A 23,225-nucleotide genomic window follows, 5' to 3' on the forward strand; every position below is an offset into this window, starting at 1 on the left:
CTTATCACTGGGGAAATTTTCTTAATTAATGATTGATTTGGGAGTGCCCAGTCCCTTGAGAGTGGTGCTATCCATGGGAATGTGGTCCTGGGTGGTATAGGAAAGCCAGCTGAACAAGCCATGAAGAGCTAGTGTTCTTCTCTGGCTTCTGCATCAGTTCCTTCCTCCAGCTGCCTGTCCTGCTTGGGTTCCTGCCTTGACTTCCACCAATGAACTGTGACTGGGATATGTAAACCAAATCAACTCTTTCCTTCCAAGTTCCTTTGGTTATGGTGTTTATCTTTTTTTTTTCGAGACAGGGTTTCTTTGTGGCTTTGGAGGCTGTCCTGGAACTCACTTGGTAGTCCAGGCTGGTCTCGAACTCACAGAGATCCGCCTGCCTCTGCCTCCCGAGTGCTGGGATTAAAGGCGTGCGCCACCAATGCCTGGCTTATGGTGTTTGTCTTTATTTTTTTTTTACTTACCCTCTCCACACTTCCCAGTCCTTCCCTCTCCCCCAGATCCACTCCTCCTCCATTTCCCATCAGAAAAGAGCAGGCTTCTCAGGGACATCCACTGCACAGGGCACAGCAAGTTACAATAACACTAGCTACCTCCTCTCCTATTAAGGCTGGACAGGGTAAGACAGTAGGAGGAAAAGTGTCCCAAAAGGACAGCCCCTGTTCCCACTGTTAGAAGTTCCACTAGAAGACCGAGCTATACAACTGTAACATATATGCAGATCCTAGGTCAGTTCCACACAAGCTCCATATCGTCCATTTCTAGGAGTCTTAGAGTTACCCTCTTAGTTTCCTGGGAGTTTCCATTGCTCTAGGTTTCTAACTTGTCCCAAAGATGTCCTCAATTCTGATTATCTTTCCCAATATCCTTTCCCTCTACCCCCCACCCACCGGTCCCTCCTGTTTCCATTCCCACCAGCCCCTAGTCAACTCTTGATATCTATTCTATTGCCCCTTCCCTGGGATTTTCATGCATCTCCCCTTGAGCCTCCTTGTTACTTAGCCTTCTGGAGCTGTGAGTGAGTAATATCACATTAGTCTTTCTGGGTCTGGGTTACCTCACTCAGGATGATTTTTTTTTCTAGTTGCATCTGTCTGCCTGCAGATTTCATAATGTTATTTTTGACAGCTGAGTAATGCTCCATTTGTGTAAATATACCAGTTTTTAAAATCCATTCTTCAGTTGAGACACATCTAGGTAGTTTTCAGTTTCTGTCTATTATGAATAAAGACACCAAAAACATAGTAGAGCAAGTGTCTTTGTGGTAGTATGAAGCATCCTTTGGATATACTCCCAGGAATGGTATATCTGGGTCTTGAAGTAGGTTGATTCCCAGTTTTCTGTGAAGTTACTATATTGATTTCCAAAGTGACTTACAATTTTGCACTCTTACCAGCAATGGAGGAGTGTTTCCCTTGCTTTACATCCTCTCCAGCATGAGCTGTCCCTTATAATTTTTAATCTTAGCCATTCTGACAGGCATAAGATAGAATCTCAGAATCATTTTGATTAGCATTTCCCCAATGGCTAAGGATGTTGAACATTTCTTTAAGAGTTTCTCAGCCATTTGGGATTCCTCTGTTGAAAATTATCTGTTTAGAACTGTACTACATTTTTTTTCCTTTGGTTTTTCGAGACAGGGTTTCTCTGTGGCTTTGGAGGCTGTCCTGGAACTAGCTCTTTAGACCAGGCTGGTCTCGAACTCACAAAGATCCGCCTGTCTCTGCCTCCCAAGTGCTGGGATTAAAGGTGTGCGCCACCAACGCCTGGCTTCCATTTTTAATTGGATTATTTGATTTGTTGATGTCTAGTTTCTTGAGTTATTTATATATTTTGGAAATATGCCCTCTGTCAGATGTAGATTTGCTAAAAAATTTTTCCATTCTGTAGGCTGCTATTTTGTCCTCTTAAATGTTGTTACCTCTTAGAAGCCTGTTCTTTTCTAATGAGAAACAGATAGGGAGTGAATATTTATGGAAGAGGAGGAGTATAGGAACTGGGAGGAGTAGTGGGAGGGGAAACTAATCAGGATATATTGCATGAGAAAAGAATCTATGTTTAATTAAAGGGGAAAAAAAGAACTTCTCAGGCCCCTTCTCAAAGGTTATATCAGCTCCTAAAATAATAACAGCCTAGGAATCCAGGTTTTAATGCATGGAACTTTAGGGACAGTCATCCAAACCACAGCAGATAACAGTAGGCAAGACAAACTATGAATTGAAGGGAATTGGGGGAAATATGTCAGTGAGGTAATCTAAACTTAACTCTTCCTGAGCTATTTTTGAAAAATAGTCTTACTACTTTTAGTTTTAGAATAGTTTTCTTTTGAGTTTTAAGTGATCATTATCATTTTAGGAAAATTGTGATGAATACAGGAAAAGTGGGAATTTATGTAGGCCATTACCACTAGGAAGTAACAAGGGCTATAGAACTAATAAAAGATTAACAAAGCAAAACAAAACCTGCCCCCCATATATCCCTTAAGATGTTTTTTAAAAGAGAATGTGTGAATAGAATGGAAATATCCACCATCTGAAGTCCCTAGGGACACAGGCAGCTGGCGCTTGATATGTTAACATGGATTGATCTCAGACTTGTGGAAAACACAGAAAAATTGGACTGTTACAATATGCCTAGAGGTTCAAAATCTTCAAGAGATTTTCAAACTCTTGCCTTATAGATGTTGGATGTTCCATTCTATTCATGCATTCTTTTTAAAAGAAATCTTCTATTGGTCACATAGGCTTTGTTTCTTTCCACAGAATATGGATTCAGAACCGTCTAAACGTGTCAGTTTGAATTGCAGTTCTTATGACCTCTAAATAAAATCCTCGTTCACATCTGTGTTTTCTGAGTTTGGATTGATTGGCTATCTCCAGCCAATCCTAGGTGCCAGGGTCCAGCCTCAGCTCTTGTTCAGGTCCTAATGCAGGGAAGGAGTGCCGCGCCCGCTGCGCAGCCTGTATCCGAGAATGTGCGGAGGGTGTCAGGATTGATGACACAGAAACCAGTCAATGATGTAAAGAAAACTTTAAGCAGGCCCCAAAAAGGCTCAAGAAAACTTCACAAGAAAGGCTTCCCTCCAGAAAGGCTTCTGTGCCCTGCCTTACCCCTGGCTGTTTCTGCTCTGACACCAGAGACTGACTTGGGTGTGTCAGAAGAGGCGGTTAGTCTTTGGAAAGGGTCGAGGTCAGGGCTGTTCCTGTGGGCAAGCCCTTTTCAGGAACTTATTGCCCCGGGCATTGTGTTGTTTTTAGTAAACATGTTTTTAGTAAACATTGCCTTACAGCTGCCTAGTCCCAGGCTGATGGGGAAGTGGGTCTCTGGCCAAGGTCTGTTTTCCCCACAAAGGAGCATCAGTAAAGGAAAACTTACCACCAAGTGGATTGCACTCAAGTGGCCCCAAATAGTTCAGGCCATCTTTATTTATATTTGAACAGAGTTTTTACTTTCCAAGGTTACATAAACAGTTTTATTATTGGCTTTTATTTTTGACTTTAAGGGATACAGCACAGTTTAAGGAATACTTCATGATCGTTATGAACGGCACATTGTTCCCCTTTATGCTTCCCCAAACACACCTTCCCACTCCCCAAATAACATTATTCTAGACATAGAGTTCATTCAGCATTCTTGCAGGCTTAACTAAACATCGAGCCAGACACATCCTGCTCTTGCAGTACCTATGCCAGCTACTTGCAGTTACAAAGTTAAAAAATAATAGACATGGGCACAATGCTTTAAAGACAACCATATTCAAACCCAGACAATTCTTTCATGTCTGCAAAAGACAGTTTCTTTTTCTACAAGAGTATTCCATGTCACAATCTCTCTGTAAAAGGCAGACTTTGATAAGGCACTCTTTCCCCATCCCACTATAACATACTTCTTCCATTGATATAAGCTCCTGTGTATGTAAAGATGGATCTATCCATCTCACATTTGCATTGTATTTTTTCCTCTCAGAGCATACCAAATCCTACCAATGATTCTATGTTTGGTGTCCATGGAACTTACTCTCCTATTCTGTGTATACATGCCCTATTCTCCTTTCCAAGACTGTGAGACATGATTAACGTCCCAAGTGTGTTGTTTTCTCCTATGTACCTAACTGCCTCTATTGAGTCAGGAAAGTTCCCAGGATTAGGAGTTGGAGTTAGTAATTACAGATAAGAGATTTGAGAAGCATTAGCCCCCTGCTGAATCTTAGGGAAAAATATTTGGAAAGGAACAGAATTTCCAGCGTGTATTATAGGTATTGCATATATGACTGACAAAGTAAAACTAAAAACTGCCCAAAGAATCATCAATACAATGAGAAAGAAAAGAGCCTGCAAGCTGCACAAATTTTGCCAATTCCTATGCTGTCCTGTGGACTGGTCATTGCCAAGTGAGATTCTGTTTGCACAGGTGTCTTGCTCCGTGGAAACCCATTGGACAGGTAGTCATATGCTGATCCAAGACTAGGCTGCATGACTTCCAACACCTAGGATTGCATTTTGTCAGGCTAAGGAACAATGAAAAACCATCATTTCAGTTTAAAAGGTATAGAGTTACCTAGATCAGATGCATTGGCTATTTGATTAGATTCACAAGTTCTTAACTCATGACCTAAAATAACCAATTTCAAGGGCTTGATTTTAATATCTTGAAAATGAATTTTTGGTCCCATTCTTAATTTAGGAAGGAATTTAAGGTGATATAGAATGAGTGTAGGTTCAGTCATACTAATAGTTTTAGGGACTGAAGAGATGTCTCAGTGGTTAAGATCATGTACTGCTCTGGCAGAGAACCTAAGTTTACTTCCCAGCACCCACATCAGGCAATTCACAACTGCCAGCTAGATCCAATGTCCTCTTCTGGCACTCTCTCTCTCTCATGTTAAAAATTTTATTCTGATTTTTATGAGATGGAGATTTGAACCCAGGGCCTTACAGATGCTAGGTAAACAGGTTACAACTGAGCTACAGCCCTAGCCCTAAAAGTTTATCTAGTCATTATATGTGTATAAAAATATGGAGGAATCAGCAGTGTGATGAACTTAGTTACCTTAAAATAGGTACATTATTTCAGCATTGATTAGATTATGTTGTTTTATATCAATGCTTAAATTTTCCAATATCCTCACCTTCCTTGAGGCACCTCTTTCTTGCCTTATATTCTCTTTCTGTCCCATATTTGAAGTATTTGCCTTCGTTTTCTTTCTTTATTGCCAGCTCTGCATGAAGTGACGTTATTGTCATTATTGTCTACATGGCTTGCTAGTTTGGTAGATAGTGGAATCTCATTAGACCATAGCAGAGAAAATTTGCTTTTCTAAACAATCTTAAAGGAAATCATAATTGAAGCTAAAGGCTAGTAATTATTTGCATAGATAATATAAGAACTCAGAAACGCCGGGCGTTGGTGGCGCACGCCTTTAATCCCAGCACTCGGGAGGCAGAGGCAGGCGGATCTCTGTGAGTTCGAGGCCAGCCTGGTCTACAAGAGCTAGTTCCAGGACAGCCTCCAAAGCCACAGAGAAACCCTGTCTCGAAAAAACCAAAAATAAATAAATAAATAAATAACCAATCAACCAAATAAAAATACCAGCTAAAGAGCTATGCCTCCTTGACTATCAAACAATTCCATCCGAGCAGTCCTATACTTCCTAATAACAGGGCCCTTTAAAAACCTTCTGTCCATGGTGGGGCCTTGGAAGTTTGTAAGAAATGTGGCTTGAAACAGGGCGTTCTCATATCTTTTGCTGGTATAGTGCTTAAAACACATTTTTTTTACAAAACATCTTTAAAAATTACCTTGACACTTGTTAATATGGGTAATGGATCCATTTCAATTCGGAACACAGAAAAAAGCTGGAGATCTATAGTGCATAATCTGAGTGAGAGGGTCAAGGCATGGAATCCTAGCAAGAGGAGGCATCAGGGCAGGAGGGTTTATCGCTGGAGAAATGTCTGTGTTATTAGATATCAATTGAGGAGCGGGAGTGAAAATGTTGTTAACGTCAACAAGATTCTTGCAACAACTGGAGGCCAAAGATAGGACCTAAGATTAGTACCTAATCAGAAAGACAGCTTCAGGCAAGCATCCTGCTAAAGACTGGCTAAGGACAGTCCACAGACACCAAACTGGCTGTCTTGTTCTATTACCCGCGCCGTTCCTCCACCCATTCCTTCAGTTTAAAAAACAAAACAAAACAAAGACTAACGAAATTTTCACTTGGAAACTCTAAGAGGGGGTTGGGAAATACCCAGGCCCACCCGTGGAGAAGAGCACGGGACTACAATTCCCATAAACCCTCGAAGGGCGGCGACCGAACTAGTCCGCCCCTAATCCCGAGCGTTGCAGCTGCGCACAAAGTGGTGAAGGCGCCGTGCTGGGAACAGTGGGCGGTGACAAGACTGTCTGGAGGAGGCGGAGGAGGCTGAGGAAAAAGAGAGACCATAGACTTCCACCTCGGCCTAGAGCGCCCTTTAAAGTGTTGGGGAGAGGAGGGCGGGCGGGGACCACCCCGAACTGGCCGCCGGCGGTATCATGGCGTCCCGGAACCCCCCTCCCCAAGGTGAGCAGCCAGGGCCCGAAGTCTCTGGGACGCGGCCCAGAGCTCTCGACCTTGCGCCTATGGTGCTTCTCCCTTCCCCTCCTCCAGTGTTCCTGGGGCTCGGTCACTGCACAGCCCCCTCCGAACCTGACGTTTCCTTCCCATCTTTGCGGAACTCACCACGCTCCCTGCGTCTATCAAGGCCAAACCCTGCCCTGCCCCCACCTCGAGCCCTTCTCCATCTTGCTACAGAAGGGGTTTTGGTGGGTTGATTGGTTGGTAGCGTTTAAGCCCTGTCCTGATTTCCTTGGCTGGGTACCTGACCTGTTCTTTCAGGGGAGTAACATCCTCTCCTCCTTTTCCCACTGATGGAAATGGACTTTATTCCGATTGGGCGGGTAACAACTCGCTGCTTTGTAACTCAGTTGACCCTCTGTCTTTGAAAAGGAAATTGGGATGATATTGCTATGCCCTTTACTCTCGAGGCCCTAGTCTCAGGACTCGAGTTAATCTTGCTCATTTGTTCCCATCTGGCCATTTTAGTTGTAGGCCAGACATGAGAGTGAATTGGCATGTTTTATGAAAACAATTTGTGAGAAGTTTCTGAGTGTAGATTGATTCGATTTATGTTTTCATCTTGTGTTTTTTAAAGACTATGAAAGCGATGACGAATCTTACGAAGTGTTGGATTTAACTGAGTATGCAAGAAGACACCACTGGTGGAATCGAGTATTTGGCCACAGTTCGGGACCTATGGTAGAAAAATACTCAGTAGCTACCCAGATTGTAATGGGTGGTGTGACTGGCTGGTGAGAACATCTTTTTCATTAAATTTCAATGGGAACCTTGAAATGGGCCTTTTGTAAATGGGCCAGTCACCTTACATTGTCAATGGCTCTCTACTGTTATTCCCAGAAGAGCACAACTTTGGGGCTTTTCCCTGAAGGAATTGGCTAGCTCAACCTTCAGACACTTCTTGTTGGATTTTATGTGTGCCCTCCATAGTTCACTCTTCCCCTATGGTCCTTCCTTTGATTCATTATCAAATTTCCAAATTTAGCAAGTAAATTGTTACTTGCTATTCAGTGCCAGCAATTTGAAAAACCCATGAGAAATCCCACTGCAGAAGTGGCGTCTAGAATTCTTAGCTCTGTACATAGAATCATTACTGCTCAGTAAAAATTATTCATGATGATGATTTTTGTGTGTGCTAGTTCAGATTATGAAAGTGCTTTGAAGATCTCAGAACATTGCTTCGTGTTAGAATTAATGGACTGATTGTTTATTCTGCAGTTATACAGAGTACAATAAGGAGTGCTTAATGACCATTATCTAGGCAACGACTTAGATCACAGGATTACACTGTTGTTACTACGTGTTTTAATTCTTTTATTTATGGAATAAAAGAGTAACCAGATAACTAGGGGCAGAACCATTGAAAAATGTTGATGACTCTCTTTTGAAGTGGCAGTGCTTAAATTGTAAGCTTTTTTCCTTACATTCTAAGGTAAATTCATCTTGTATTAATACTTAGTACTTCCACATGGCATGGGCAAATGAAATTTTTCATGTGGGTTTTACATGGGCCTTGGAATAATAATGGTCCCTATGCCTTCTTGCAAAAGTTCTTTTATAACTTAAAACAAACAAAACCCAACTATTGCGAGGATTCCATGGCACATAGACACAGTATTTTTACTGCTTTATTGAAAAAGCATGCAGTTAGAACAGAAATTTCTGCTGAGTGCCTTGGTCACTCTGATGATTCACTGTAGGATGATTACACCTTTGTTCCTCTTAAATCAATTCATAATTTGGTGCCAGAGGTGATTGTTTAGATAGAGTCATGGCCAAAAGCCCAATGTTAAAAGATATTTTAAAAATAATTGAGAAATAGAATTAGAAGATTACTGATCATTTTTTTTTCTTGTAGACCAAACCTGGTAACAAGGCCCATAATTGCCAGGTTTTCTTGAAAAGGCTAAAGGCAGGGCAGAAACTAGTAGGGTCATCTTAGTGACTGATGCTTGCTAGTAGTGGTACACAGTAGGAGATTTGCCTACTTCTTTTTCTCTTTCTGAGCCTTTATTACTGACTCCTGTATGAGGAATACATACATACAATAGGATTATCAGTATTTGCCAAGTATTCAAACCAGGAGCTATATCATAGTTGGTGTATTTTTTGTTTTGTTTTTGACATTGATCTGTTTGTGTGTGGGCAACAGATATGTCCCAGTACATGTGAGGACAGCTTATAGGAATCATATCTCTCTATCATGTGGGTTGTGAGGATCAAACTCAGGTCTTCAGGCTTGGTGGCAAGTGCCTTTTCCTGCTGAGCCATCCTATGGCTTGAACTGTGTAATAGGACACTGTATATAGATGGCTTGTTTTTTTTTTTTAGCTAGTGTTGGGGTAAATTCAGGGCCTCGCATATAGCAGGCAAGCACTCTACCTCTGAGTGACATTGGCAGCTACATGGATGATTTGCTGTAATGACTTGGACTTTAGTGTAGATTCATTAAAGTAAATTCTTGAAATGTTTCTTAGGATATAGCATTGGTGTAGTAATGTGGTATAAAAGAGAAACAGTTAATAGGTATGAATCTAACTTAACACTTCAGACCAATTCAAGATATGAAATTGATCTGTATTTAACTGAGGAGATTGCATTTAGCTGTAGGTAGGTAGCTGTAGGTTTTTGACCACAAGAAATGAAAACTAGTGTGAGAATGGGTGATTTCTAGGAGACCTGGAGGCCTTCAAGACTGATTTTGGTATTGTTAGAACACAGCCATGGAATCCCAAAATGTATTACTAAGATTGCTCAGCATGTAGGCTTGGTGCCAAGCTTGGTGACCTGAGTTCTATCCATATGATCTTATGACCCATGTGGTAGAGAGAATCAACTCATGTACATTGTACTTGTACATGCTTGTATGAATGCTCACACACACACACTGCAAAAAATTGTAACAAAAAATAAAAAGAAAAAAACAGTTTTAGATACAGGGTACAGAGAACGTTCAGTTGAAGATGGAGAAGTCTGGAATGAATGTGAAGTGACAAATGGAGACTGGTACCATCACATAGAAATTGGTGCCTTAGTAGCAGTTGTTTTGGCTGCATTTGCGTCCCTGTGACATGACTCATATTGAATTAAGGCCCTACCATGTCCAGTACGACCTCATCTTACCTAATTACATCAACAGAGATCTTATTTCCAAGTAAAGTCTCATGAAGGGCAGTAATTTGGGGGAGACATCAATTCAGTGCACAAGACTACGGTTAGAAATCTGGGTTTCTTTTGTGCTATTTGGATCTGGAATAGCGAGGGGACTGTGAGTTAACTCAAGAGGTATAGGGTGACACTCCACAGTTAGATGAGACAAAACAAGCTAAATATGGAAAATCAATACTAGATAAGGGGACTGTGAGAAACGTGGGCAATGTGATCATAAAAATGGAATGACAAGAAAGCTTTTCTTAGGCAGAGCTAGGCAGGAATCTATAGAATTGGGAAGATTAACAACTCAAATAAAGATGATGATGCATTTGACTAACTGGTTTAGAGCTGGTTTGGATAGAGTGAGTGTTGGTCAGATATATGGGACTCCTTGACTGCTTTAAGCAAAACAAGCAAATGACTTACTGTGGGAAATTTCATCTTACACAAATTTAGAAGGAGTATGGTAAACCCAAGTATTCACAATTGGCTTCAGTAGCTGCTATTTTTATTTTCCTTTTAAGTCTCCCTCTTCTCTCCTTTTCTCATTTTGCAGCAAATCTCAGACATTGTAAAGTGTGCATATTTAACCACCCTGTATAACTGAAGGAAAACACTGAAGGTTTCTGAGCAGGCAAGGAACGTTATCAGAAGAAATGGGAAGACATTAAGCTTTTATTTGGAAAGCAATAAAATGTAGAAGAAAGTTAGTGCATCACTGATTGTTCTCATCTTTTGTTGTTTCTGTCATTAAAGGTGTGCAGGATTTTTATTCCAGAAAGTTGGAAAACTTGCAGCAACTGCAGTCGGTGGTGGCTTTCTTCTCCTGCAGGTATGGTAGATGTTTCTGTACTTGCTTCTGCTTATACAGGTAGCCAATGGGAGCAGAGAGTGTTAACTGAACTCATTTCATTCCTGTTCATTTCACTAGAAGGTAGAACTTTTCTTGTAGTCATTAGTTTATGGAAAAACTATAATGAATTTTTTAAAAGCTTGCATCTGGCCGGGCGGTGGTGGTGCACGCCTTTAATCCCAGCACTCGGGAGGCAGAGGCAGGTGGATCTCTGTGAGTTTGAGGCCGGGCTGGACCGACAGCCTCCAAAACAATACAGAGAAACCCTGTCTCGTAAAAACCAAAATAAAAAAAAGCTTGCATCTGTCATAAAAAGAAAACAATAAAATATTTCTAGATTCTCTATGTATGCACACCAGATGTGGTATCAGCTGTTAAGGAAATAACTTTGAACAAGGTGTGATTGCATACAACCATAATCCCAGCTGCTGAAGAGGATGAGGCAGTAAGACTACAAGTCCAGAGCAAAACTTAGTCCTTAACCCAAACTAAACAGGTTTGGGGCTGTAGTTTAATCTTATGAGGAAACGGATGATGGCTGTGTACAACCATACCTGCTTCTTAGATCACTGTACATTCATTGTATTTTTCCATAAACAAATGCCTAGTTTTGTCAAAAGCTGAGCAACTATTAACATTTTCTAACTTTTTTAATAATTATTTTTTTATTTAGGTTAGAAACAATTTTATTTCACATGTCAATCCCAGCTTCCTCTCCCTCCCCTCCTCACCCATCCTCTACACCAGGTCCCCCAGCCCCCCACCCAATCTCCACTCCGATCCCCAGGGAGGGTGAGGCCCTCCATGGTGGATCTCCAGTGACTGTTATTTCATTCAGGGCAGGGCCTAGGCCCTCCCCCAAGAGTCCTGGCTGAGAGGGCCTCCCATATTGTGGCATGGGCACTCAAATTCTATTTGTACGCCAGGGGTAAATACTACCCAAGGCCCCATAGATTACCTAGGCCTCCTCACTGGCACCCACATTCAGGGGGTCTGGTTCAGTCCCATGCTTTCCACACAGCCATCAATCTGGGGTCCAAGAGCTCCCCTTTGTTCAGGTCAACTGTTTCTGTGGGTTAAACCAGCCCACTCTTAACTCCTTTGCCCATCAGTTCTCTCTTTCTGACACTGGATTCCAGGAGTTCAGTTCAGTGTTTGTCTGTGGGTATCTGCCTCTGCTTTCATCAGTCGCTGGATGAAGATTCTGTTTTCTAGACTCTTTGGCAGTGTATGCTGGTACTCCCTTAAAATCCATAAATTAGTGAGTACATACCATGTTTCTCTTTTTGTGACTGGGTTACCTCACTCAGGATGGTTTCTCCCAGTGCCATCCATTTGCCTGCAAATTTCAGGATTCCATTTTTTTTTCTGCTAACTAGTACTCCATTGTGTAAATGTACCACATTTTCTCTATCCACTCTTCAGTTGAGGGGAATCTAGGTTGCTTCCAGGTCCTGGCTAATACAAATAATGTTGCTATGAACATAGTGGAACAGACATCCTTGTTGTATGAATGTGCATCTTTTGGGTATGTGCCTAAGAGTAGAATTGCTGGGAGTAGAGGGGGCCTGATTCCTAACAGTATAAGCCCAAAATTCCAGCACTCAAGAGGTTGACAGGCTAAGGCAGAAGGACCTAGAGATCCAAGCCTTGTGCTACTTAGTTGTGTACAGAGGCTTTGGGGGGGAAAGAAGAGATAAGAAAGAAGAAAGACAGAAAGGAAGATGCAGAAAGTGGAAAAGTGTTTAAAAATAATCGTATCCATAATCCTATTTCTGAGACAGGTGGATTAAAATTTTAATTTTGTTATCCTCTTTTAGGGGTTAAAAATGCTTTGCTATTAGAGAAAGTGTATGAGGATATTATGTACCATTCATGTTCGATTGGTGTGCTTTCCTCAAAATAGCATTTCCTGAAGAAGATCAAGTAAACTCAAACTTGAAAATCTCTGCGAATGAATGTTAGCAAGTTTTAAAGATGGAAAGAACTGTCAGTTATACCAGATTTAAGAAGTAATTGCTGTTCATAGCAACCAAAATGTGACTTTAGAACCTAAACCATTGATCCTTAATAACCAGTGTAGTCACCTTAAGTGCAAAGAGTGTTTATATGAATTAAGCACTAGTTTAAGTTGTGTACTAGTCAGCTGTTTTAAGAATGTATTTTCTATTAATAACAGTATTAAGGGCCGTATTTCTTATGGTAGAAGTAAAAGAATGTGATTAATTTCTAATTTGGTCCTTTGGATGTATGCTAGTGTTTACATGCAAGAGAGTTTTAAGCTGATTTTGACTTGCATTTGTATAGCGTCATGGCCATATTTAAGTCTATTGGCATTTTGAAAACTGGGCTGTCATTTCTCTTCAGTCTAAAGGGAACTAGACTGAAGCAGAGTACACTGAAAGTGTTAACTGAATTGAATTGTGTGTTTGGGTTAATCTGTTTGTGCATGTTAGCCTCTCAGTCTATTTTAGTCTACTCAGTAGTCACTGTTCAAACCCACATTTTATCATTGCTGCTTCCTTCTTTGCCAAGCCTGGTATTTCTGAAGTCTTGAAGGCAGAAGGGCACAGGCCCTGTTTGTATCAAACCGCTTTCACCCACAGATATAATTAGCCTTGAAAATGCAGTTGGCGGAACTTGAAAGATAAACTAGAGAAAGAAACGGCTTTTAAGCTAATTGCCTCATAATCTTAGGCCTCACTCCATATTTCATAACCTTTGCTTATAATTAAAGATAAGTATTGGTTTGGGTTAGGACTTAAAGCTTTTCTACTAACAACATTAAATGTTTTTCAGTAGATATTTATCATATTGCCTTCTTAAAATAGATACAGAGGGTCTGCATGCAGAAGTATTTACAACTAATGAATCGTAACCAATTACCGATTTCTCCACTCCCTGCTTCAGTTAAAAGAGTAGACAATGATGTATGAGTATTTTAGCTTCTGTTAAGTTATATATGCATGTGTGTATAAGGGACAGATACTGTATAGGGCTTGGTACAGACTAATCCTCTGCCTCCTCCCCCTTCATTTCCCCTCCCTTCAAGCAACCATTTTAACTTCTCACAGTCCTTCTTTTCCCCGGCTTGACTGACCAGTTTTTGGTCTTTGAGCAGCAGGTGTTCACTATTGGCATCACATTATGAGTATTGACTGTTAATTCTTGAGTTGTTCTGTAGTACTCCACCTTCCTCCTGTGTTGTATACCTGAATGCTTTCTGTCCCTCCCCCCATGCTCTCTGGCTCCATCTTGAGTAATATTCATAATTGTGTAAGGTTAGTTAGTATCTATGGTTAAGTAAGTTGCTTGAATTCATGTTTTTTAAATTGAAAATTCATACAGTATGTTCTGATCATAGCTTCTCCTCTCATGTCCTCCTAGATATTCCCCACTTCCACATCCAACCAACTCCAACCCTTCATTTCCTCTTTAGAAAACAAACAGGCAAATAAAAAAGCAAATAAACCAGAAAAAATTTTCTTTATAAAACACAAAGAACATTGTTTGGGTCCTTATTCCCAGTAAGAAGGTTGGGATTCTTTTCTTTTGATGTATTTTCATTATCTAAATCTTCTCTTGTGGGAATATGCATTAGCCAGCCATTTAGTTTTCTGGAGAGTTCTGTCCCAAGCGAATCTGTCCTGCTTGCTTTCCAGGCCTAGCATATGCCAGTTATCAGGGGATTTCCCTTCCAGTACCATTCTGAATGCTTCCTTTGCTCTGTCTTGGGTTGTTTCCTGTATCTCATGTTGTCTTGTTTCCTATTTTCAAGGGACATTTCTTCCCTTTACTATATCTTCAAATATCTTAGAGTTTGTATTTCTGTCTACCATGACTATGACAACTCTTTTAAAGGAAAACGTTTAATTGGAGCTGGCTTATAGTTTCACAGGTTTATAGTCCTTTATCTTCATGAATGAGAGACACTGGGTGAATGACTATAAAGATAATAAATAAATACTAAATCTCCAAAGTTGTATTAACCAGCCTGGTTCAAAGAACACTCTAGCAAACAAAGTAATTGGGCTGGATTAACCCAAAGGGTTCTAGTGAGAGGATGGGTTCTAGTGAGAGGATGGGTTCTACCTGGCATGGATATGACCCACTACCCTCTGAAGACATTGACAAGTTCATGACTATCTTCCCTTAGAGAGAAACCTGGTCAAACATTTTTGACTAGGGACACAGAGATTCACAGTTCACTGGGAGAGAGATATAGTGGCAAACAAATATATTCATCTGGTTGAGGCCGAGCTGGATGGGTACCTGTGGTATGGAGAGAGTGCAGGAGAAAGGCTTGAATTCCTTGGACCTGTTGTTTGAGAAGGGGAACCTAGAGAGATATTCATGTCCTAAGTGTTTCAAGGTTTCTTATTTTCCATGCAACTGTATGACATTTACTTCTATTGTGTACACAGTGTCTACACAATCTTTTTCTCAGATAAGATGGTTTACTGACTTTGGTAGCAGCTACATTTAAAAAAATATACATAGAATTATATTTGTGAGAATTTATTTCATCTGCCTGATTAGATGGTGTCTATTTTTCACTTATGGGGTTGTTACTTCTGGGAGTGAATATAAGAGTATTTTTGGTTATTTTATCACCAACATACTCATGTTACAAAGTTTTTATTACTTTTTAAAAAATTCATAACTTACAGTGGTAAATCTTGAAAAGGACAGTTGAATTATGGATTTCTAGTATGTGGTAACATAGGTAGTATTTTGGCATTTCTAACTAACAACCAAAGCCATGCACACACATGATATCTTTGTATTTCAGTAAGAAAGATATGTTGAAATTCAACCTGGGTCTTGTGGTAGACTGATTCCCATTTTCCTGAGGAATCTCCATACTGATTTCAAAGTAACCAAATAGATTCCTTAGGCATCTCTTCAACTTTCATACAGAGAAGGCTCCTTCTCCTTTCTCTGAAGTTCATTGTTACCTTTGTGCCTGTGATCCAAATCACTGTATCAGGTTCTACCAGAAAAGTTTTCATGTGCCATTCAATTTGATCACCTCTCTTTCTGAGGCTAGAGTCTGATGGGATAGCTAGTGATAGCCAATGAATGACTTCAGGAAGAACTGCAGATAAACAAATTCTGCTGTGGAGTTAATCACAGAAAATAGGACCTAAGATTCCAGTTAATCTGTCTATATGAAATGAGACATTTTTGTTATTTCACATATTTTATGTGTGGTTAAAAGCCTTTTAAAGGCCTACAAAGAATGCATGAGATTGACAGAAGTGATTTTTAATAGTATATATAGTTCAATTATTTACTTCTTATATGCTTATTTATATTTTAACTATAATGGTTATATCTCACTGTTGGTCTTCCAGTTTTGCAGTGGTACAGCAACTTCATATTAGGAGTCTTAAAGATGAATAAGCATTTAGCTATAATTTTATAAAAAGCATTTATAGTTTGAAATTTATTACAGAAAACATTTACTATAAAGTTTTTAAATTAAAATATAATTACATCATTATTCCCCTTCCCTTTCCCACCTCCAACTCTCTATATACCCCCTCTCAAAAATTCGTGGCCTCCTTTTCTTTGTTGTTATCACATATATGTATAAATGAATACATATATAAAAACAACCTTCCTGAGTTATTTAGTATTGCTTGTATGTATATAGTTTCAGGGATGACAGTTTGGAACTGGATAACCAATTAGAGGCTCTTCCCTAGGGTTGACTAATTCTCCCCATTTCAGCAGTCATTAGTTGCCTAGAGTTCGTTGTCTAGGGGTGGGTTTCTATGAGACTTCCCCCTTCCACATTAGCATGTCTTGGTGTCATCATTATTCAGATTTTCTTTAAGCAGCCATATTGATGACACTTCGTGGGTATAGCTTCCCTGCTATTTCTAGGAGACAAGATCTCACAGCAAACTTCCTGGTCCCACAGCTCTTAGACTTCCCTTTTATTCTGCAATGTTCTCTGATCCTTAGGTGCAGGAGTTGTGTTATAGATGTATCTGTCAGGTCTGAGTGGTGTTTTGTAATCATATCCATCTGCTGCAAAGCTAAGCTGCTTTGATGAGGGTTAAAAGCTACACTTACCTGGCTATCAAAGTAAGTATTTAAAATGCAGTTAAGAATTATGTTGGTTAAGGAAAGTTGCATTAGTAGGTTCATCTCTAAGGTCCATGATCTCACTAGTTCTGGGTGGTTGGCTATGTTTCCAGTAAGTACCAGGTGTACTTTCTTTCCCTCCTGTTGAAGAAGCCTTATGTTGAAGTAGATAGTTGTTGGTTACTACCAACTATTATGCCTTTAGGAATGCCTTCTCGTACTGATCATTGTTTTGGTTCAAAGGCATAATGGATAAGTAGGAGTATTGATTGCTTTTCTCTCCTGCCATTTTGTATAGTACCTGGTACTATGAGTTAGAGTTCTCAGGAATGAGACTTAAGATTAGATCTAGCTTGATCCTACAAGTCCTCTGTCTAAAGTGCATGGTGTGTTCAGTAATACATTCTTTGTTTTTTTTTTTTTTGAGATAGGGTTTCTCTGTGGCTTTGGAGGCTGTCCTGGAACTAGCTCTGTAGGCCAGGCTGGTCTTGAACTCGCCTCTGCCTCCTGAGTGCTGGGATTAAAGGTATACGCCACCACCGCCCGGCTACATTCTTGCTTTTAATCTCTGGGAGACAAGCAAAGGCAATAGCAATAGTGTATATTATTTTGGGAATCTCTTGGAACTCCTCTAACAATACCAACTTGAGATGGTGTTTTTCATGCCTAGTACTGTAATTTTTTGTTTAATGCCCAGTGGCTCAGCCCAAGTAGCTGTGTGTGTGTGTATGTGTGTATGTGTGTGTGTGTGTACATATAAACACTAATGTGTATTAAATGTAATTTTAGGTAAATAAACAAAACAATATGATTCCTTATGGCTTTTCCAAACACTTTTAGTGCTATTTTTCCCTCTCCTCATGCCCCTTGTTCTATATTGACCTCACTCCCTGTAGGTAGACTTTTGCTGTGTTCCAGAAGCTGGCTCCCAAATAATCACACAGAGACTTAATTATAAATGCTCGGTTGATAGCTTAGACTTGTTTTTAGCGAGGTCTTGTAACTTAAATTAGTTCATTTCTATTAATCTGTGTGCTGCCCCAAAGCTTATTTACTTCATGTACGTACTTCCCATCCTGCTTGCTCTTCATCTCATGGCGTCTCCGCTGATTTCTGACTCCCGTGGCTCCACCCTTTTTCTTCCCACATTTTCATAGTCTGGATCTCCTGCCTGATCTCTTCTTGCCCAGCTATTGGCCAGTCAGTTCTTTATTAAACCAATCAGAAGGTGCCTTGGCAAAGACACATCTTCACAGTGAACAAAAGATTATTCCATAACACCCCATCTGTTGCCAATTAAGCCTTATGCCCCATATCACCTCTTTCATATCATTTGTACCCTACTATTCCCATTTCTAGCATACCCCATGGCTATGGTCCCCTTTTTCTTTTCTGATTTCTGTGGTTACTCCAGGTTATATATTCACATCTGAAGATTTGGAACTAGGAACCACAGATGACAGAGAACATGTGGGGTTTGTTTTTCTGGGTCTGGGTTACCTCATTCAATAAGGTATTTTCTAGTTCCATCTGTTTACCGGAAAATTATTTTGTTTTTCTTTAAAGTATCTCTTGAGTGCAGGAGTTTAACTCATTTTTATTTTATGTATATTGGTGTTTTGCCTGCAGGTATGTCTGTATGAGAGTATTGGATCTGAAGCAGGAGGTACAGACAGTTGTCAACTGCCATGTGGTTGCTGGGAATTGAAACCACGTCCTGTGGAAGAGCAGTCAGTGCTCTTATCTCTGAAGCCCTATTTCACTTTTCTTTACAGCTGAATAGTATTCCAGATACATGTACCATATACATGTATACCGGATACATGTTGTTATCCATTTGTCAGTTGTGGGACTCTGGGGGTGTTTTTATTTCCCAGCTATTGTGAACAGAGGTGCAGTGAACATGGATGGCTGAGCAAGTGTCTGTGGAGTAGGATGTCAAGTACTTTGGGCATGAGTCAAGGAATGCTGTATGGGCTCCATCAACTTGCAGTCCCACTAAGACTGAATGGATCTTCCCTTTTCTCCACGTTATCTTCTTAAATTAAGTGGATTCAAAGCTAGTAAAGAACCTTTATCGGGCTACCTTCCATTTCTTAATGACCTGTCAACTGATTGCCTACTATTTCACGTCTGTTTAATTAAAAGGTAATTTTTTAGTCACATGCTTTGGATAATCTCTCTTTTCAGCTGATTCTCTATTCTAAAAGGTAGGCTGAAAGCAGTTATAATAGTTATAATACAGCTTTTTGAATCTTTCCCAGCCTGTATGTACTATACTTTTCTTAACCCAGTGTTCATTGCTTCTAAGGGGCACTCCTAAGAAGAGTGGGGACTTAGTCTTCTTTGTTCAGTGCCTCTTGAATGAGTGAATTGGTGGGTCAATAAGAGTTCCTTACGTAGAAGCTCCATGAATTCCTGAAAATCTAAATGTCCTTCTACTTCTGGGATGATAGTCATTTTTATTGCATGTTTACAGGTTGCGAGTCACAGTGGCTATGTGCAGATCGACTGGAAGAGAGTTGAAAAAGACGTAAACAAAGCAAAAAGACAGATTAAGAAACGAGCAAATAAAGCAGCACCCGAAATCAACAATATAATTGAAGAAGTAAGACAATAAGTAGTTTTGCTTTCTGTTTTTTGGTAATAGATTTCGGTAGAAAATATGACTGAGGATTGCATTGTTGTAATGATGTTTTAGCTAGGCATTGTGGCTCGTGCCTATAATCCCAGCATTTGGTAGACTGAGTCAGGAGGATTGCCATGAATTATAGACCAGCCTGCCATCCTGAAATACAGAATAAAACCCCGTTTCAAAAAAGAGAAACAACAAAAGAAAATAATGTCATTTATCTTGTATTCAGTAAGTAAGGTATTTTTAATTTGTGCATTTTTATTGTTCAATATATCATAAAGTTTACCATGCTTAAGTATACAATTCAGAGGCATATATATATGTGTGTGTGTGTGTGTGTGTGTGTGTATTCATGCTTCTGTACAATCATTACCTCTATCCATTTGTACAATTTTAAAAAATGATTTTATTAAATACTATTTCCCCTACCCTTAGTCCTACATTTTCCTTTGGGACTCCAAGTTAGAGTGTACATAAGTAGAATTGTGCGTTTGCCCTTTTGTTGTCTGTCTCATTTCATTCATTGTAATATTTCAAGGTTCATCTACTTTGTAGCATAATTAAGAGAATTTTATTGATACTTTGTTTTTAGGCAACAGAATTTATCAAGCAGAACATTGTGATATCCAGCGGCTTTGTGGGAGGCTTTTTGCTAGGCCTTGCATCTTAAGGACTCGAAGGCGCTATCTTAGTGCGTCCAACAGTGAGAAGAGAACTGGTGGCATCAGGACGATCTCTCAGTGGCACATGCCCCCAGAATGTCCAGTGTAAGGAACACCCAGCTGGACAATTGCAAACGCAACAGCTTAGCATTTTGCCACCTGAAGCTTGACAAGCTAGTATCCGCTGTAAGACAACCTATGTGGTATGTAAACAATAGTGTTCTTGAGCAAACCATGGCTTTTGCCATTTTTTAATTTACATTTGTTTAGAAACTTGCCTATGAATATCATCATTGGATATTTGGAGACAGAAAAAAGCTATTATGTGTACTGTCCAACTAAATATTACCATGTCTTATTTTAAAAGTTCTTTGTGCTTTACTGTATAGTGCCAGTAATTAAAAAAGAAGTCTTATAGATTCAATATTGTGGCTGACTTTTTAAAAACTGTGTTTGCAATAAACTGAAGAATTGTATTACCCCTTTGTGGGAGGCTTTAGAAGCAATAGAATTATTAAGATATTAAACTCTTCAGATGTATCAATCTTTTTTCCCTCCTATTTCTTATTTTTGCTTATGTAGTGTCTTTTACATTGAAGACTTTTGTATGGAAAGACTACATGCCCAAAACACTTTTTCCTTCTCTACTGTCTACAGCTATTAAAATGTTTCTTTGTATGTTCTAGTTTTTCCGGTTTGTTTGACTTATTTATCCCAGACGGCCTAGATAGAACTAATTTGGGAGTATGTTATTAGTTGGGTCATTGACACATTTTTATGAACTGCAAATGCATCTCATTTTTTATTTCTAAAAATCCTAATTATAATGTTGGCCTCTTTACCAAAAGGTACAGATTGCTTTAAAATGCCCAATAGTATAATGTGAATTTATTGTCTGAAGAACTGTGATTTTTCTGTGTAGTCATAAAATTATAACCTAAATGTAATTGCTCCTTGATTATGTGGCCCTCATGCATTGGTAGTGTTATATTGCCTGAACACTAGGTCAGTTCACTTGTTTTTCAGGGCCAGCATCACACTTTCTCAGAACCTCTCTTGTCCAAGAGGAACGTTCTGTATTATTAGTTTTGCTCATACAATTCTAGGTTGGCATTGGGGAAAACAGCAGAACAGTATAGGTTGGAGTCTTCAGATTGGAAAGATTGCAGCTGTTCAGACTATCTCCTTGTGATAGGAAGCACCTATAGTATATTCTGTGTATTGAAAATGTGCCATTTCATATTTCTGATATTGGTTACAAACTGTGTGCTTTTACTGTCTTGAAGTTCTTTAAAATTGAATGTGAGATTGATTTTTAATTTCTTTTATTCTCATTAGTGCCTCCTAGAATGCTAAATAAAATTCGGTTTCTTAATGTGAAGTGCTTATAAATGCTTGTTCTTTTTTGAGTTTTTCCCTATTTTTAAATGGCTAAGCTTTTCATTGCTATTAAAAGGAACAAATGTCTTGATTGTGTTCAGGTCATGGTTCTGCTTCGGGGCACCGCCCCTGAGTCTTCCTGTGCACCAAGGCAGTCTACGTCAGGGAACTCCAGTCTCAGTTTTCATTTTGAAGATGCTTATAGTGTCTGTTCTTTGGGTGATGTGTTAGGAGAGCAGGGGACACACGGTGTGTCTTCTCTCAAGCTTTCAATTAGAGGTTTTAACATACTTCAGTATGAAGAATTGTATAGTAATATGGAAGCTGTTTGCATAGGATGATGAGTGAAGAGAATTTCCTTTTCGAGTCCAAATGTACAAATGCAAACAAATGTAAATGGGGTTCTTAATTGGTCTAAGTAATAAAAACCTGGAGTCACATATAAAGGAAAATGCTGAGAGATCAGAGAGAAGGAATAAGCCACTGCAACACCTTACCTTCTTAGCCTCTGCAGACAAGAAAGTGATTTTCTGTTTCTCCTTAGATGAACCCAAAGTCTAAACACAAAATTCACTTATCTTTTATATACATTGTCTACATGTAGCCTAACAGTAATGGTAATTTTATATAATACCTTTTTATCTTGAAGTTAGGAGGCTGGGGAGTATCTCTTAGTTGCTGCATAAACTTTTGTGCCTGCATTTTAATTGTGACTGTCACATGAGCTAAGCTGTAGGATTGTCTGTCTTGTGTATTATGTGGACACTTGACAGAGTACCTATTTGGTGAATGTTTTAGATTTCGGATTTGATTTCATTTTGGGGATACATAACCTCTATAGTGCTTTGTTTGTGGTATGTGTTACGAAGTTCAAACCACTAGGGTGGGGGGGACGACACAGACTCAATTCAACTGGTAGTATGGTGACAAACAACCTTAAAACCAAATTGAATGTGTGCTACTCAGAAGTGGCTAAGGAAAGGGTTTTTAAAAGGTATGTACCACAGCAGGGCGTTGGTGGCGCACGCCTTTAATCCCAGTACTCGGGAGGCAGAGGTAGGGGCATCTCTGTGAGTTCAAGGCCAGCTTGGTCTACAGAGCGAGTCCCAGGACAGACTCCAAAGCAATACAGAGAAACCCTGTCTCGAAAAAAATAAAAAGGTGTGTACCACAGTTAATCCTTTTCTGTGAGGTGGTGAAATATCTCACAGCAGTGTACCATTTTGGGGGGTGTGGATTGTTAAAAGCTTGTTTTCAGGAATTTCAGGCAGAGACTAGCTACTAAAGAGGGTACCTGGTACAGAATAGAGTTTCTGTAGCCATCACATTCCCCACTGCCTCTAGATCATATGAATCAAATTGTTGATATGATACTGACCCTGTAGGGCTAATGTTTTAACAGTTGATTTTTTTTATAAACTGGCGTAATTATACGTTAGTTGCCCATTAAATTCCCAGTAGCTCTAGGACAGTCGTTCTCAATCTTCCTAATGCTTCAAACCTCATGTTGTGGAGACCCCCAACCATAAAATCATTTTTGTTGCTATTTCATAACTGTGATTTGCTGCTGTTATGAATTGTAATGTAAATATCTGTGTTTTCCAGTGGTCTTAGGCAGTCCCTGTGAAACAGTCATTCCACCCCCAAAGGGATTGTAACCAATGGGTTGAGAACCACTGCTCTAGGACAATACATTGTATCTGGGGAATATAATCTTAAGGTCCCTAGTATTTATAGTGTTTGACACTGATATCCACAAACTAGCATTAGGATAGAGACGGAGAAAATAAATATTTGCTTTAGCCAGGTAAAATTTGATAACCATGAAGA

General features: G+C 39.6%; 1 protein-coding gene across 1 annotated transcript; it reads left to right on the plus strand.

The window, feature by feature from the left end:
* Positions 1-6,377: 6,377 nt before the first annotated feature.
* On the plus strand, positions 6,378-21,396 carry Fundc1 (FUN14 domain containing 1). Its single transcript, XM_005080541.4, has 5 exons — positions 6,378-6,562; positions 7,194-7,350; positions 10,526-10,601; positions 19,198-19,326; positions 19,946-21,396. Exons 1-5 carry the CDS (start codon positions 6,535-6,537, stop codon positions 20,021-20,023), a joined length of 468 nt encoding a protein of 155 aa, XP_005080598.1. The 5' UTR covers positions 6,378-6,534; the 3' UTR covers positions 20,024-21,396.
* The last annotated feature ends 1,829 nt before the right edge of the window (positions 21,397-23,225 follow it).

This window comes from Mesocricetus auratus, unplaced genomic scaffold, assembly GCF_017639785.1.
Source record: "Mesocricetus auratus isolate SY011 unplaced genomic scaffold, BCM_Maur_2.0 Super-Scaffold_100033, whole genome shotgun sequence".
NCBI lineage: Eukaryota > Metazoa > Chordata > Mammalia > Rodentia > Cricetidae > Mesocricetus > Mesocricetus auratus.

Bases quoted from the DNA above. Each gene is read 5' to 3' on its own strand.
- Fundc1 (XM_005080541.4), top strand. From the start codon at position 6,535: ATGGCGTCCCGGAACCCCCCTCCCCAAG. The intron at 6,563-7,193 runs GTGAGCAGCCAG...TGTTTTTTAAAG, and splicing joins CCGGAACCCCCCTCCCCAAG to ACTATGAAAGCGATGACGAA. The intron at 19,327-19,945 runs GTAAGACAATAA...CTTTGTTTTTAG, and splicing joins TCAACAATATAATTGAAGAA to GCAACAGAATTTATCAAGCA.